This window comes from Conger conger, chromosome 11, assembly GCF_963514075.1.
Source record: "Conger conger chromosome 11, fConCon1.1, whole genome shotgun sequence".
Classification (NCBI taxonomy): Eukaryota; Metazoa; Chordata; class Actinopteri; order Anguilliformes; family Congridae; genus Conger; species Conger conger.
The window spans coordinates 27,590,218-27,607,589 of NC_083770.1; the positions used below are offsets into that span (position 1 = coordinate 27,590,218).

At 39.6% G+C, this 17,372-nt stretch overlaps 1 protein-coding gene across 1 annotated transcript; it reads left to right on the forward strand.

The window, feature by feature from the left end:
• The first annotated feature begins 2,756 nt into the window (after positions 1-2,756).
• Positions 2,757-15,412, forward strand: LOC133140626 (annexin A4-like). The gene is made up of 13 exons (XM_061260692.1): positions 2,757-2,860; positions 5,278-5,325; positions 5,817-5,904; positions 8,696-8,790; positions 10,977-11,090; positions 11,554-11,644; positions 11,822-11,901; positions 12,631-12,687; positions 13,128-13,221; positions 13,646-13,741; positions 14,515-14,573; positions 14,820-14,942; positions 15,198-15,412. The coding sequence occupies exons 2-13, from the start codon at positions 5,317-5,319 to the stop codon at positions 15,255-15,257; spliced, it is 966 nt and encodes a 321-aa protein (XP_061116676.1). The 5' UTR covers positions 2,757-2,860; positions 5,278-5,316; the 3' UTR covers positions 15,258-15,412.
• The last annotated feature ends 1,960 nt before the right edge of the window (positions 15,413-17,372 follow it).

Sequence of the window (17,372 nt, forward strand, 5' to 3'; positions counted from 1 at the left end):
GTAACTCTGAGGGAAAAAGGGGAGGGAGCTGAGAGAATTTCTTTAATAGAGAAATGGATCTGGAAACAGTCTGTTTTTGCATTGCATACCAAGCCTAACATACCTGACACTACCAATACAACAGTTTGCAGCCATTAAAACTTTTGTCGATCGATGAGCTCTGTTTAAAAGTCACAGAGCGCAGAAGGATCTGCCAGGTGACCCTTGGAGAGGGACCTGTTTTGAGGGCACTATATAAAGGCCCTATAAAAGGGAAGAATTCTGCTCACTTCAGTTGCTACAAATGTGCAGGTATCTGGTGAGGGTGTTTTTCTGCAACCACACACTTCCATGGCAAAAGTCCATGGCACACCACTATCCCATGGACCATTAAATGTTCCAAAATCTCACACATATGTTCAATGTAAAAAAATGTCCATGGCTCACCTGTCAGCTCTGATGATACACTGGTTGAGAAATATTGCAATAAATCTATTGTTATCGAAACAGCTGTTCGTTGAAAAAACCAAGTGACAGTTATTGTTCAGCAAGTTGTGAAACCAATCCTTTATTATTTACTCATTTGTCAGGTTCGCACCGTCTAGGTTTTACTTTTTCATAATCTGCATATATACAGTTAAATATGTTTCCCCTAAGATACAAAATCTCTGAAAGTCATTCCTCTCCCAGCAGCTATTTGCAAGCCTTGCATTGCTGAAAAATTGCCTACTGGTCAAAACTCATTACTGCATACCGCACTGAGTTAAATTAGAGTAGCTATCGCCACACATTACTTGTTCAATACCTATCATTCTATGCCATTGCTGGTGCAGTTTAATGATAAGCAGATGACAATCCTTGTTTCACAACATGCACATTGTTCATCTGATTCATTTATGATTGAAGAAGTGTCTGGTTGCTTGCCCAGGCTTCTGTTATTGCTGAGGTGGAGAGATTTGAAAGAATGTTTAAATTTAGAAGTTTTTTTTGTTTCTCATGACCCAGATGTTAATATATTGCTGAGGATTTTTACTGTTGAATGTCTTGACTTCTCCCCTAATTCTTGCTTGCTGTTTGATAAATCCCTGAACTGAAACTCAGTTGTATGTTTAGTCATCCAGGCATCCATGATCCAACCGGTTATTCTTGGTCAGGGTCACAGTGCACTGATATCAAAATTCTGACCAATACTGAATATGATAAATAATAATTTCCCAACTATGGACAATATTTTTCATTCTATTTAATTATGTTAACTTTATCATTTAATTATGATAAATTTATGTTCATGATGAGTTAGTTAGTGAGTTAGTTTCAGTATGAGGTTTACTAGGCAGCCAAACCTCAAACATACAGTTCCTATAGTTGCATATTGTGGATTTGCTCACCTTATTCATTAGAACCAACAAAGGTCTGGGTCCCGTTCACTGGCCTGAAATTCCATTGACTCATCAGCCATGTATGACACCTGCTCAACTGTAGATATTACAAGTTGATTGGTTAATGACAGTCAAAAATATGACCCCTGTGCTCATTCCCAGATGTGGGATGAGGACAGTTCTCTACAGAGAAGCTGCCTCACCCGGCTTTTTAGTTTTTTCTATTGTTATACACATTTAGTTAATCTCCCAGATGTTCTGGGAGCTTTCCATATTTAAAAAACCCTCTCCCATTCCCAAAATGACACAAAATCTCTGAGACACGGATCACACATATAGACATTTCTGTTTGCGCACAGCAATATTCATTTAGCAAACATCAATACCCACAGAGCACAAATGGAGAATAGCAACCAATGAGGGTTACCACAAATAAAGTCAGAGTATCAGCAGCCACGTGTGTAAGCCAGTCGTTCCCTATTTCCCTGTTCCCTTTCGTCTCAGTGGTGTGATTTCAGTACATGTGTGATTCAACTATAACAGCAGTTCCAGTTCCACGGTTTTGTAGCTAGAGTGTCTTAATACAATTACAGTAATGAAAATACTTTTACAAAATTCTGAAACTGAGCACTCAGATTAATTGAGTTGTTGAGAAAAATATGGACTGCACTTTAATCCAAAGTGCTTTACAATTGCCTCTCATTCAATTGGGGGTTAGGTGTCTTGCTCAGGGACACACTCTGGGGGGTCGAACCAGAACTGCCAGACAACCACTCTTCTTTAAGAACAAATATTCTATGGGAAATTATATTCAAACAGATATACAAAAATGTATTTTACTCTTCCCTCCTTTAAAGCAGTTATAGGCTATACAGAAATGTTGTTTTTGCCACTCAGCATAGGCTACATCATACACTTACAAGCAGTTTCCATCAGGATGTTTCCATTCTTCAGCCTTCCAGAACTGTTGCCAAAATAAGTTATATAAGTTATATAAGTTAAATAAAGATACATTCAGCAATTGAAGAGATAGAGAAAACAATTGCATGTATTTCTAGCTCAGTGTTATGTCACTGTCATTGTCTGGCAGGTTTACATTTACCAACAATCGGGTGGATGGTTTTGAGCATCAGAACTGTTGCTTGTTGAGCACCTGTGCTTCCAGTGAGGATGCTTTGCATAACATATGGGCGGCAGCCTCCAAACCCCAGTGGACTTCAGTGATAATTTGCATTAAAATATATTTTATTGTATCCAGATGATTAGACAAGAGGGGAAAAAAAAGAAAGAATATGGTAATTTCGTGTTGGTACCCCTTTATTTATTTGCTAGTCACACTATAAGCAAGCAAGCAAATTATTACAGGGACGAAATGTAATTGGAGACGTCAACGCAACACACCCACCAAGTATTGCACATAAAACCCAGTGGTTGTTCTTTGCGTCCGCCCCAGAGCTTTTACCGTTCTATAGGCTGCATAGGACGTTCCGGTGAACTGTCAGGTGAGTGTTTAGCCTCGTCCAGACGCACGTTTTTTTCTGTAACATAAAGTTAGTTAACATTTCAGTAAGGTTGTTTTTTTAGAGTCAGTAAGCCAGAATCGAAATGTCCATTGTTTTATTAGCAAGTTTAGTTTTGACATGCCGATGCCTGTCATTAGCCACAGTCTATTCTGCCAAAATAATTTAACATTTTTTAAGATAGTAGGCTACGGCGAATGTTAATAATCGTAGCCCTGTCACATGACTGCTCCTCTTCTTGAACTGACTTCTTTTGATTGAGCCTATTTCAGTCTTGCATGTGTGATGGAAAAATGTTGATTAATTGTACAATGCACCTAGTTACTTTGCTTATGTTCAGTTACCATGGTATTACGGGATATCCATATTCCTACTTTTAATGTTAGTCTATTGTAGGAAATTCAAACAACGTAGCCTGCGGTGGCTTTGTCATTCTGGTGCCAGATCTTGGTAAATCAAAGCAGCAAAAACAATTCTGCTTCCCGTTTTGTAAAAATACTTTTGGGTTACTAGTGAAAGCAGGTTTTCAGGTTTCCATACATGTAAAGTGAGTTCTCTCAAGAACATTTTAAGAACATTTTAGATGCACTGTTGCTTCATCCTGTCGCGGCTCCCCGATAATAAAGATTTTAAATTGCTTACTCGCAAAGTCCTAGTGTACATCAGGTGTTTTGGAAGACTGAGAGATGCACAGTGCATACAGTTAAAACATTGGTTGGGAGATTCTGATTTGAAAACTAATTTATTATTACAATTAATTTAGTTGAGCATCCCAGGATAATTCAGAAGTCGTGTGATCCCTTGGGAGTTTGAAGGATTCATACAAATACAGAGTTCTGAATGAACAATAACTGAGACATTTTTTAGCTCTGCCCAAAACTTGCAACACAACCTTGCTGCAGTGTTTATTGCAAGTTGCAAGAATATGTTTTTTCCTAGCACCATTACAATTCCTAGGCCATCACCAATGCTGCAGGTGTGTTGCAATACATTAGGCCAAAATTTTAAAGACTTACAATGTGTTAAGTAAAATATGCATGCACTGTATCAATAATGTTCAGTTTATTAATCAATTAGTCAACCCATCAAACAGAATCTCCAGTGCATGTTTATTTGACTATGAGCAAAAAAAAGATAAAGATAAAATAAAAAATCCCAAAACAAGGATGACAGTTCAAAGAATGCAAATAAAAAACATACAAATCAATATTGTCTGAAAATAGTATGCAATAAGGAACAGTACCTTGGTAGGTATCTTGTTATCTTGTTAAATTATTATGATTTTATAAGAACTTTGCATAAACTTTGTAAACCTTGTAAAGATGTCATACCACAGGTGCAGTTTACAAATAATCTTTTTTCCTTTTTCAGTGTACACTCATTTTACATTTGCATAATAATTTGGATTCACATGTAATTTCAGCTTTGTATAACTTTCATATGCAATATTTGGTGAAGCTTTTGTTATGTGTTCATATTACTGAAGGAAAGATGAATTGCTCATAAAGAATACATTGAGTCTCCTTTCCTGTTCATTCATGTTAATTTTAAATGAGGACTCAAGATGTGTCTTGTCAATTCAATGTATTTGCTGTCATAGTGACTTATGAACATCTATTGTCTGCTTAAATTAAACTGTGTCCATCTGATCATCTCTCAGACTCCATTAACTGTCACATGTTCAAAATTGAGGAAAGCCTTAGGCTGGAATTTGATACCTGTATAATTTGTTTATGGAGTGGCCAGTATGTTAATGTGGGTACTTGTTTAAGCAGGTAATCCGATATTATAGGCCAGGGCTAAAACAGAGCCATAGTCGCCAATGTGATGTAAGTACAGGTAAGTTTCTTGATAAGCATGGTAATTAGTAAGTGTTTGGTAATGTTGGTGAAAATGAATGTCTATGCTACTGAATGTGTCGACATAGCTCATGTTTTTTCAGTTAGTTTACTTATTAAAAATGATAAAAAGGTATTTCTGGTCCTTGGATGCCATTTGGTCAATACAATGTTCTGGCTGGGCTCCAATACACAGCTATAGTAACAGCTATGATGGGACACAGCTGTTCACCTTACTGATTGATGCAATGTTTAGTTTACAAAAAATCGGTGTAAGTAATAAAGTTGCCCTTCTTTTAAACAAAAAATAATAGTCTTTTTAATTTTGTAATGTAAGGGAGGTCTTTGTAAAAATTAATGAATCATGCCCAAACCTAAAATAATGTAACATATAACGCATAATATTAAAGCACAACTAAATGCATTATTCAAAGTTAATTAAGCATTGTGGAGACATAAAATAGTTACACTGGCACCTTAAAACCTGCATATGAATAATTATTTTGAAAGAAGGATCAGCACTGTTTCACCCAGACTAATTGCTCCTGTTTCCTATTTCAGTTTCCTCAGTTCGACCTTTGAAACTCTCTTTTTGTTACCATGGCAATGGTAAGTGTTTCAGTTTTTGCTGATGTCTTTGTTTGCCTTTGGCATCACCAGATTAAAGTTGAGTTTGGAGAAGAGTTCCTGACCTTGCAATGAACCTTCATGAAAGCAGTGCCTAAAAGATTATTGAATGATCATAGGATAAAAGATACAATATTGTAGTTCCATTGTATATAGGGGCAGCATGTGCTGAATCCTCTCTCAGGTCAGAGTGAATGTATGAGCTGGTAAATACTCCTTTACCCTCTGTGTTTCCATTCTAAGCACAGGAAGTTTTGCTCAACCTCCTGTCACCCAGACTGTAATTGTAGCATTTTCACTTACACTGCACTTTGTCATTTAGTCCCTTGAGCCCTTAATCCTTGCTTATTTATACAATTATGTGGATCCTCTGTACATTTTTCAGTATGTAGCCATGTGTCGTGGGTCTTGGCCGTGCCATTGTGTGTCCAGAGTTCTATGGGGGTCGAGTGTCACTTTGTGTCCCTCCACAGAAGGGTAATCGAGGAACGGTGACAGCTGCCACCAAGTTCCATCCTGACGAAGATGTGGAGAAGCTGAGAGGGGCCATGAAAGGGGCTGGTGAGGGACACCATTGTGTCTGTGAAAATAACCATCATTGAGCAGAAGTGTGAACTTTCATTGTCTGAGACACTGAAACATTTACAGTAGAGCATGGCTTGCTCTTTTCTTGTTTGACATGCAAAAAAGTAAGGTAACGCTTGCAATGATACTGAGAAAGGCATGGATTCTCATAGTTCTGGCTAAGTGTTGCGGTGAAAACGGTATGCATTCAGAACTACAGCAGACATCTTCAATGTAATGTTTAAAAGTTATTGAGAGTATTTTTTTTTTTTTTGGGGGGGGGGGGTGGCTGGTTGGATGTAGCTGGTGCAGTAGATATAGTTGTTGATTGTTGATTCATCCAACTGGAAATATCATTAGAGAAAGCTTGAATGAATAAGATAATATGCGCATCACATGCTTGGATAGGAGAGAAAGGCTAAGTATCATCTCCATAGCAGTGGTAGGAGAAGTCACTGGAGGATACAGTTGGGCCAAGGGATTTTGCATACAAAGAAAACAGGTGGTGACTAACAATGGATCCCAGCTGGCTGAGACTGAACCCATGCAAGCTCACATGATAAGTATGATCAGGAAGATATGAGGAGAACCATTTTGGGCCTTGCCTGAGATACCAATTTTCAAAAGCATGAACTGAATTAAACAAAACAGAGATCACATTCAATCGAGAGAGGACAGATTATTATGCTTCTTCTACCTCTCTATTGTGTGGTTAGCTGTGAAGCCATACAGATAATGGTAGACAGAATAGGCAGGAGGGAATTTGAGTTATGCATTGTCAGGTGATTTTCTCCACCAAATTTTGTAAGTGCTAAAACCTTTAGTAAGTCTGTCCTAAACTGTAGGCAAAAGCAGAAATCCCATAATCAATGTCTCCCTCACGGTATTTGATTTAATAAGGACAGTGTGCTGGCCTGCTTAACTGAGCTCTGTTCCCGAGTGCTTTTGAACAGACAGATGGCATCAGGGTGGAGTTGACTTTAGCTTTGGCCCTAATAGTTCTGTTTTCAGCCCCTCTGTAACACATGCATCTTATCCCTTGTGACTTACAAACTTCGATTGGCCCCCTCTCCATTGCCAAAATGTGCTGTCACCATATATCAGATGGCCCCACCCTGGAAAACAAAATTTATTACAACAAATATAAAAAGTAAAATTCTAATTACAGTATAGACTAGAAAACTAGAGAAAGGTTTGCAGGCCCACTCCCCAGTGATATCACACATTTGTACACAGGTTTCGATGAATGAGTAAATTATTTGGATGCATAAAATCTTGGTGTAGATTAAATGCAGATTTTGGGGGAAACAGGGCCACGATCATACACATTCATTGTGCAAAAATGAAAGTAAAATGAATGGGCCACTCATTTCAGAGATAAACTCCCAGACAGATGCAGTGTATTCTGGTTAATGACTAACTGATAAGGCGCAGGCAGTTTATTACATGGGTGGGTAGATGGGAAAAAATAGCTGTTAAGCACTAAATGGTTTGGGTAAAGTCAACAGTTATTGCCAAGATTTGGAGCAACATACAGTAATGGTCATTACATTAGGTGTGATTTGTAGCAAAACGATACTGGAGAAAAGCATTTGGCCGGCCTGTAGCGTAGTGGTTAAAGTACATGACTGGGACCCGCAAGGTCGGTGGTTCAATCCCCGTCTGTAGCCACAGTAAGATCAGCACAGCCGTTGGGCCCTTGAGCAAGGCTCTTAACCCTGCATTGCTCCAGGGGAGGATTGTCTCCTGCTTAGTCTAATCAACTGTATGTCGCTCTGGATAAGAGCGTCTGCCAAATGCCATTAATGTAATGTAATTTGTATTGATAGGGGATACTGAAATGAATGTGTCAGTTTCTCCTAAACAATGTCTGTTATTTCAGAAATGTTATCACATACATCATTTATGACTCCACTTAGAAATGAGAATATAATTTTTAAATGGAATAGTACTATATAGTTCTGTAAACTAAACATACTTTTTCTTTGGTGCTCAATGGACCATATAATGCCATCTCTGTGGGTTTATACATATGACAGACCTCAGTGGAAGGGAGTGGAGGAAGAACATTGAACTTGAGGATTAAGTATTAGTTTTTGAAACAAATTTCAAATTTGAAGCTTGGAAAATATTTAGAGGCTCCAATGGAAATCCAAAAGCCTTCAGGACAGCACAGTTTCAGGAGCTTGTTTATTCTGAAACTAGCTTGATAAAAGTTTGTTTTCGTAAAATGTGCAGTCTGGGAGCAGGCTTGGCATGCAATCTTATCTAATGGATGCTAACTGATTCCACTTGATTTCAGTGTGAGATGTATTTACTGCAGACAGCATAGTGAAGGGCATTGTAGCAGATGTTGAGCACTATAATGGGCATATAGACTGGCGCACAGAGGTCCCTTTACTGAGACTGAATGATGTTGACTGTTGAACAGGCTGCACATTGTCAATGCACAGATTGGCAGCATCAGAAGTTAAGTCTTGAATACTGCTCAGACCACAATTTCACAGATATGCATATTGCAATTGCATTTACTACACAGTGTGCTTTAAAGTTGTGAGAATGTTATGTATGTATGTATGTATGTATGTATTATGTATTCAATGTATGCAGTTACTTAAAGTGATTTAGAAACGTGAACTATTCTTAAATCATATTTTACAGTTAGCATTATCCTGCTGTTCAATCAAGCTATTCAATTAGAGCCATTACCTCAATGTAACCTTGAACCAGTGGTGTATTGGAGGCAGGCTGCTTCACATGTGAAATTAACATGATATTCCCCTCTCAGGCACTGATGAAGCTGCCATCAGTGAGGTCCTGGCACATCGCACAATCCATCAGAGGCAGGATATCAAAGACCACTTCAAGAGATCAGTAGGGAAGGTGGGAAATGTTCTTTTAATGTCACATCTTCCACTGTTGGATATTGGCCCATTCTGATGAGTGACGTGTGTTGGTTGTGCTGTAACCAACCATCTACCACCTAATATATCAGCAAGCAGTTGTCCATTCATGCCACACTACAATTCTCCAACAGCATCACAAAGAAGCAGTCAATTTCTCCATTCTGAATCAATTCCTGATCAGATGTTTTTTTTGTCCAGAGTTAATTGTAACAGGGTCAAATTGGTCCTATGTCATTTACCAGAATTGCAATATGGCCAGACATGTGACTACCAGTCAGCATATCATTCAGTCATTAAATAAAGATGTATTAAAATACCACAACAATTATTATGTATTCACAAGAGAGAAATCTACACTTATAATTATTTTTGTTGGACCGTTGTTGGTGACCAGTTTTGGAGAAATCGCATAAAGTATTTTGGTTGAAAGCAGGCAATCCTGTGAAAAGTTGAACTGAAATTATGTGGTGTGAGCACTGAGCATGAGGTGTGGCTGGGAGGGTTCAGGGACCGAGAAACATGGCAAGCCTTTGCAGAAGCAGACGTGTCATGCCTCCCTAAGGCCCATGCGAGACTGCTGTGAGGTTATTGGTACGAGTGGGAAAACTATGTGTGGAAGACTTTTGTGTATATAAGGGATGAGGAGTGGAGATTCACTGAGTGCAAACAAAAGAATACTGTCAGCAATGGTCCCCTCCCCATCGTGTGATGTGAGCCAGGGGTTAATCATTAAGTCTAATGCAGTAACGGTGATTGTAGTGAGTACAGACACAGGTTTGCATATCGATCAAGTCAACATCTACCTCACCAGGAATTATTTATGACTAACTGCTGAAACAACTGTGAACAATGAATTATAAGTCCGTACCAGTAGGAAGTGAAAGGGAGTTATAAAGTAACTGGCTATGTCTGTCATGGCCATCAGTAAGTCAATGATTTATAATGATTAAATCCATGAACTGGTAAAAAGCTTTATCTAACAGCACTGAACTTACAAGATAACAGTGAGAGGAGAATTGTTAAAAAATTGATGTGTGGAGTGTTTCACGATACTTTTCCTGGGGATCGAAGGCATATTGTACCTAGGTTGGTTATTTGTAGAATACTTTGCAGTTACATTGATTCAATGAGTGAATTCTCCTCCAGATTTCACTTCTTGACAGCAAATAGTTTGTTGTGCTTTTGTAACGCAAAGGAGACATGGGCCGAGCATTCTTAATTTCACACCGAGCCTCGCCAATGCTCAAAACACAGAGTATGTGGACCTGAGAGCATAATGGGACTTTGGCTGAGAGCTGCCCTGCTCAGCTGGACACCTGGAATCATGCCTCTACGGAACCTGACTTTCCTTCCCTACTAAACCCCTCTGTCCCACTCACCATGGTCACCATCCAGTGTCTCTATGCAATATATTACATTACATTTATTTAAGCCAAAGCAACGTAAAATAAGTGCATTACCGAACCGGTCATTGAACAACAATGACAGAATACATGTCACAAAAAGCATCATTTATCCTTAGCCAATGCCACAGTGTAAGCACCAAAATGGTGCCAGCTGTTCCTTAAACATTCCAAGTGTCCCCTTTTTCTGCATGAATCCAAGAACCTGTTCCATCCTGTCTTCCTCTCGGCAATCTCTAACACCCTCAAGATATGCGCACAGCAGTGGTACCAGCATTCGGTCCTCATCGATTTCGTAGTCATGCCTCTCACTCACCATCTCCTTGAGCAAACAGCCCATGTCACACCACAGCGGTTAACTGGGTCGCAGAGGGCTGTACACACCGATTTCTGAGCACAAAAGGTATGATTGTGCTGATAGCACAAGGACTATGTTTCAGCTGAAGGGATGGAGGTGAGTCATTAGGGAAAATGGCAAAAGTACAGCATTCTCTGGCCTGATTCTAAACCTGGGCCATGCCATATCCATTATGCGAGTGTTATACAGCACGGAATGGAGTCAGATTGGATTATGCAATTCCCATAATAAGCCACATACAACCTTGCATTTCTGGCCAAGGTTGGCAACAATGAATACAAATTCCAGTCTTATTCATACATTACAGTCAATGGAATGTTGTTGTGCTTTTTCTCAGTAAACTAAGCAATAAGGACTCATAGAGTTGCTGTGTGTGTGTTTGTGTGTGTCTGTCTCCACCAGGACATCATGGACGATCTGAAGAGTGAGCTGTCAGGGAACTTCAGGAAGGTGGTTGTGGGGTTGATGATGACCGCACCTGCGTACGACGCCTATGAGCTGAGGAATGCCATCAAGGTCAGGGGTCAAGGAGAGGGACCAATCATATCAGACATTTGCTGACAAACTATTTGGATGTGAACAACAAGACAGTATTCAATATGGAAGTAAATAATGGACACATCTTTTACTGAATTTGTTGAGAGGGAGGTGCTGCATATACAGAGAATACATACAGTTCACACTGAATATGGCAAAGACTGAGATGTAGAGATACAGTACATTACTGTTCACATTTAATATGTCAAAGACTGATATGCAGAGATACAGTACAATACTGCTTCAGAACATATGGCATCAGAAAGGAGAAGATCAATGAGAAGCAGGTGCCTGCAGATGGTTTCACCTTATTTTCAATCGTGATTGGCAGAGTGCCCCCTGGGCTCATATAACAGTGATGACATTGATACAGGGGATCGAATGTGCCTTCTCTCCAGACTCTGCTGATGATGATACCACTTTCACTGTTATTCCCTGACAGGGCGCAGGAACAGATGAGGCATGTCTCATTGAAATTCTGGCTTCTAGAACTAATGAAGAAATCAAGGCCTTCACTGAAGTTTACAAGAAAGGTACAACAACAGTATGCAGGGACATTAATTACGAAATAATATCTGCAGATATATGGTTTACCAATTTTGCTTTCATAATTCACATTTCAAGTTTTTGTAATGGGCAGTTATTTGTGATAACACTAGGATACGAACATATGTGAAAAGTGCATAAACAACTTTTCCTGTATTATGCAGAATATGGCGACAGCTTGGAGGATGACATCTGCAGTGACACTTCTGGAATGTTCCAGAGAGTTCTGGTGTCCCTTCTTACGGTGAGGATGCACACTTACCACTGACATACAATGCCACAATTTCTGCAGCAACACCTCAGCTCAGAGGCCAGTATTGAATATTTCTACTGGTACAGTAGAGTAATGTGGAGTCAGGATTCACAGGAATGCAAACAACAATCTTTCTGTCTGCCCTTGTTGTCTCCTCTGGACAATCCACTCAGGAGAATTGATTTAAAAATTGTACTGTAGTTTTCTCTCAGCTAGTCCTTCTGCTTCTTAGAATTCTCTCTTTTAACATACAGCCTTACTGAGCTTGGAACCACTTATGGTGATGGTTTTTATATTGCTAAATAAAATGTAGAAATAATTCCTTTCGAAAAAAAGAAAACTAAAATAATCTGATAGCTTTCTTATTTTCATCTTCATCTTCAGAGATCTTCACTGGCTATGTGTATCAAATGTACAGATGATTGAAAATGTGGAACACACTGGCAATAAAAATATAGCTTTTGTTGCATCAAACATCATAAAAAGAATAACATAGCAACGTAAACAAAGCTAGAAAGCGAATTAGTTGGATACAATGTTTGGATTATCAGAGTGATTCAGTGGCCATTGCTGAAATGTACCAGCAGGTACAGGGAAGTTATTTACTTCTTTATTTGTTTGCTTGTTGGTTGCCGTTACACATACACACACATACACAATATGTGTATTTTCAAATGTAGTTTCTGTAACATCACTGATATCTGTGCCTTTGACTGACAGGCAGGGCGTGACTCGAGTGATACGTTCGATGAGGCTCGAGCTCTGAAGGATGCCAAGGTGAGCACTGTGTCCCAGAGACGCAGCAGCAGCAGGAGGTCCTGTAGTGCTGCCGTTAAGGCAGGCTGTGCCACGGTTTGTGCTTTGTTGCTGTGCATATAGGACATACTCGAGGCAGGAGAGGCCTGTAACACTGACATTAAGGCAGGCTGTGCCACGGTTTGTGCTTTGTTGCTGTGCGTATAGGACATACTCGAGGCAGGAGAGGCCTGTAACGCTGGCATTAAGGCAGGCTGTGACACGGTTTGTGCTTTGTTGCTGTGCATATAGGACATACTCGAGGCAGGAGAGGCCTGTAACGCTGGCATTAAGGCAGGCTGTGACACGGTTTGTGCTTTGTTGCTGTGCGTATAGGACATACTCGAGGCAGGAGAGGCCTGTAACGCTGGAATTAAGGCAGGCTGTGACACGGTTTGTGCTTTGTGTTGCTGTGCGTATAGGACATATTCGAGGCAGGAGAGGCCTGCTGGGGCACAGACGAGGTCAAGTTCCTGTCTGTGCTGTGTGTGAGGAGCAGGAAACATCTGCTCCGAGGTACAGCCCCCACCTTCACTCACAAAGCACAGACTGACCAACTCACCTGCACTACAAAATGAATATACTAATGTGTATTTATATATTACTGATAAAAGGCACCACAAATTAAAAACACGTTGCCTGTATTATTATTAATTATTATTATTATTATTATTATTATTATTATTATTATTATTATATGTTTAAAATTATATAATGTAAAAAGAAAAAGAAAAAGAATGATACTATAGGAGCTACATTGACACCTGGTGGTGGTAGTGAGCAATTGGCTATTTGTCATAGTTCTACAATTGAAATGGGAAAGTGTGACTCTATTGATACTGTATGATGAAGACATTTGAACCTGACCATTTGTGTGTCTATGGATTAGAGTGTACCATGTGGACTGTCTGGCTGTGTGATAGTAATGTGCTTTCTCCAGTGTTTGAGGAATACAAGAACATCTCTGGACGAGAGATTGAGGATAGCATCAAGAGGGAGATGTCAGGCAACCTGGAGGACGTCTTTCTGGCAGTTGGTCAGTTCCAGAAAATCCTTTAAATATATATAATAATTTACATGTTATGTTTACATTACATTTTACACATATTCATTTAACAGTGGATATTATGGCATAGTAGAGACATTTAAGTGCAAATTACAGTGGTAACTACAAAGCCCCAGAACAGAGTACTAAAGAAATGCAGACTCAGCCACTATACCGGCAGATGAATAAAGATACTTAGTATGCACCGGTAAGCAGAGTAACTTAGCAAGTTACATTACTTCTTTGTGTCCGAAGGCATATGGCCATTTTGTTATTCACTCTTCTGCCTCAAGGAACTCCCATGGGGAGACACTGGAAACTTTCTGTTGGACACGCAGCTTTGTGCAACACATTCATGTCTCATCAAAGCTCTCAGTAAAGCACAATCATTCCACATCTTTAAGGAGTGAAAAGCCTGCAATGTAATTAGGGAAATTCTCAAGGGAGTCTATTTTCTGTTATGTAGATATCCAGTTAAAATATGCTTTCATTGAGACAGCTGTGGCCCACAGTGATCATAGAAATTGAAACATCATCTTATCTGTATTCTCTGAAACATTATATATTGAAACATTTTACGCCCTCTGGCTACTGAAGCAACTAATTTGATTATACAGGCCTGGAATATATGGCAAGTGTCAATCTATTAATTTGACAGACAAATATTCTGTGTCTCTTTGTATTCTGTAATGTTAGTGGCAAAGAAAAGACAGTACTTTGTCTTCGTAGGATGATTTCACATTGTGCTTGACTATGTTTTACAGTCGGCTGCATCAGAAGCAGGCCAGCATTCTTTGCTGAGCGCTTGTACAAGTCCATGAAGGTAATTCTGTATACATCTTGGTATGCTTACTTGTATTGGTTTCATTTACTGTGCCTTCTCGTGTTAATATATAACTGAGTTAATATTAATTGTTGTTAGAGAGAGAGAGAGTTCCCTAGAGAGTGAGACAGAGAGAGAGAGAGAGAGAGAGAGATTGAGATTTAGAGAAAGCGGGTATGAAAGAGGAAGGGAGGGGTTGCTAGTGTGAGAGAGGTAGTTGACAGTTCTTTATGCACCTGTCTATAGGGTATGGGGACCAATGATGATGCCCTGATCCGACTGATGGTGTCTCGTGCTGAAGTCGACATGGAGGACATCAAGGAGCAGTTCTTCAAGAAGTACAATAAGACCCTGTACTCCTTCATCAAGGTGAGTTTCTATGCCACAGGTATCACCCAGTTTACAAAACCAGCTGGTGCACTGGTGCTGGTGCACAGCTCTGAGACTATAAAAACTGGTCAGTTAGCGTTTAAAATAAAACTAATCTTCATACTGTCAAGTTTCACCTGTCATCTGAAAAAACAACATGTTAAAACAGTGAAGTTAAATACCTGTTCATTTAAAATAAATGAATCAGTCCTCATCACAAAGCAGATGACAGGCTGAGTGATGTTCGTATTGCAGTCTGATGCATCAGGGGATTACCGCCACATCCTGCTGGAGCTGTGTGGAAGGGAGAAGTAGAGGGCCTCAGAGAAGCACGGAGATCCTCAGGCTCCGCGTCCATGATCTCCGCTTATTCTCTCAGCTGTTCTGGGGACCATGCCTTTACATGTTTGATAAAGTAACCATTTTCCAATGTTTGTTACATGGCTATAACCAAAATATAATGAAATTGATTTAACAACACTTATCTTGTGCTTATGGGTCATCATTCTTGTCTATTGGTCTCTTCAGGATCACCCTCGGCAAGGAAGAAATAGATATATGTATTGGTGAAAAGGACAGCACAGTGCTTCTAATGGGGAAAAGATGGCTCAGGCAAAGCCACAAAATAACCAGTTGGGAGGTCTGCAATTCTCAACATGAACACAGGGTGGAGCAATTACCCTTTGTGTGGAACAGCAGGTTTTTATGACAGAAAAATTGTTTTCTCATAGGTTGGAACCTTCATTGTGTTCGTCCATTTCTCAGAACTCACAGTCATAAGATGCTGGCTTGCCATCTTCACTAAATGGATTGTCAATAATTAAATCCAATAAAATTATAATTAAATAATTCCTTTTACATTCTCTACTGCCCGAGGAAAGAAAAAAGTGTGAAAAACTAACAGCAAGCCAGAAATGACAAATAACTTCTGCTCAAGGTTATTAAAATAATAGCAGGATTAAAAAAAGATTCCGGTAATGAGTTGTGCAAATACCACAAAGAGGTACAAAAAGGAACACATAATGGTGCTGTTTGCCTTGTTTTTCGGCATTACTGCCATGACAATACCAATAGCACCATTTAAACTAAATCTAAGGGAAATAAGAAAAAAGGTTTTCAATTATGTGCTACTTCACTCCTCGCTATACCAAATAATGCCTTTCAAATAATCATGACTTCAAAAAAATATAAACAAAAAAAGATATATAATTGGCTTGTCTTGCACCCACCAGACAGTTGACAAATTAGAGGAAAAACCTGAATATACAGTAAGTGGAAACATAACGAATGCAGATGCTTCCATACAGATATACTACATGACACAATTAAGCAATTAACAATTGCTCTGTGGCATGAGCTGAGCAGGCCCAGTTGACCTCGATTTTGGATGAAGATGGCAAGAGGAATAGCGCAAAGTTATTTAAAAAGAGGGTTCATTGTTGGGGCACGGATGGCAGGAGCTTCAGTCACAAAGACTGCTCAACTGTCTCGTGTTTCAATTGGAACAGTGACTAAAGTGACATCTGCATTTAGATCTATCAGAAAGAGATTAAACTGACTATATTAGTTATTAGCAAACTTGTTTATTATCTAATATCATTGACATAAAATGTTTGTGAAGAAACTGCTTCACTAATGCTACCTTAAGACAGTTACTACTGTAATGGCTAACTGTATATAACATATTATGACTGGTCATACTGCATGTATGGTGAATCGGGAACACTGGAAGGCAGATCAGCCAAAACATCATGATTTCACCGCTGATTGATTAATGTGATATAAAGAGAATTTCTGAGATAAAAACCACATGAGCTAAGCACTCTTAATTAAAAAGAAATTTAAAGAAATTCACTGCATTGCTGCCACCTACAGGTCAATAGAATACAAAACAGTACAGCGCATCTAAGAGTGAAGTCTGTTGACCTTTGAAAGACGGTTCATAGGCTGAAGAGAAGCAGGGTGTATAAGCGGAAGGCAACAATGGAAGCTGGGTCAAATATGTTGCAATGGCTGATGGCATGGGTTTTCAACCTGTTTTGATCCAGGGACCCCCACTTAAAAGCATCCAGGGGACCCCGATCCAAAAGTTAGAGACCCTCTGGAGTACATCAAGGATTCTCAGTGGTCTCAGGGATGTTGATAGATAGCACTTTATTTAAGAAAAACTGATCTTGCCCCGGGCGGCACGGATGGTGCAGTGGGTAGCACTGCTGCCTTACAGCAAGGAGGTCCTGGGTTCGAAACCTCAGCGGCCAGGGCCTCTCTGCGTGGAGTTTGCATGTTCTCCCCGTGTCTGCGTGGGTTTCCTCCCACAGTCCAAAGACATGCATGTTAGACTGATTGGAGAGTCTAAATTGCCCCTAGGTATGAGTGTGTGAGTGAATGGTGTGTGTGCCCTGCGATGGACTGGCGACCTGTCCAGGGTTT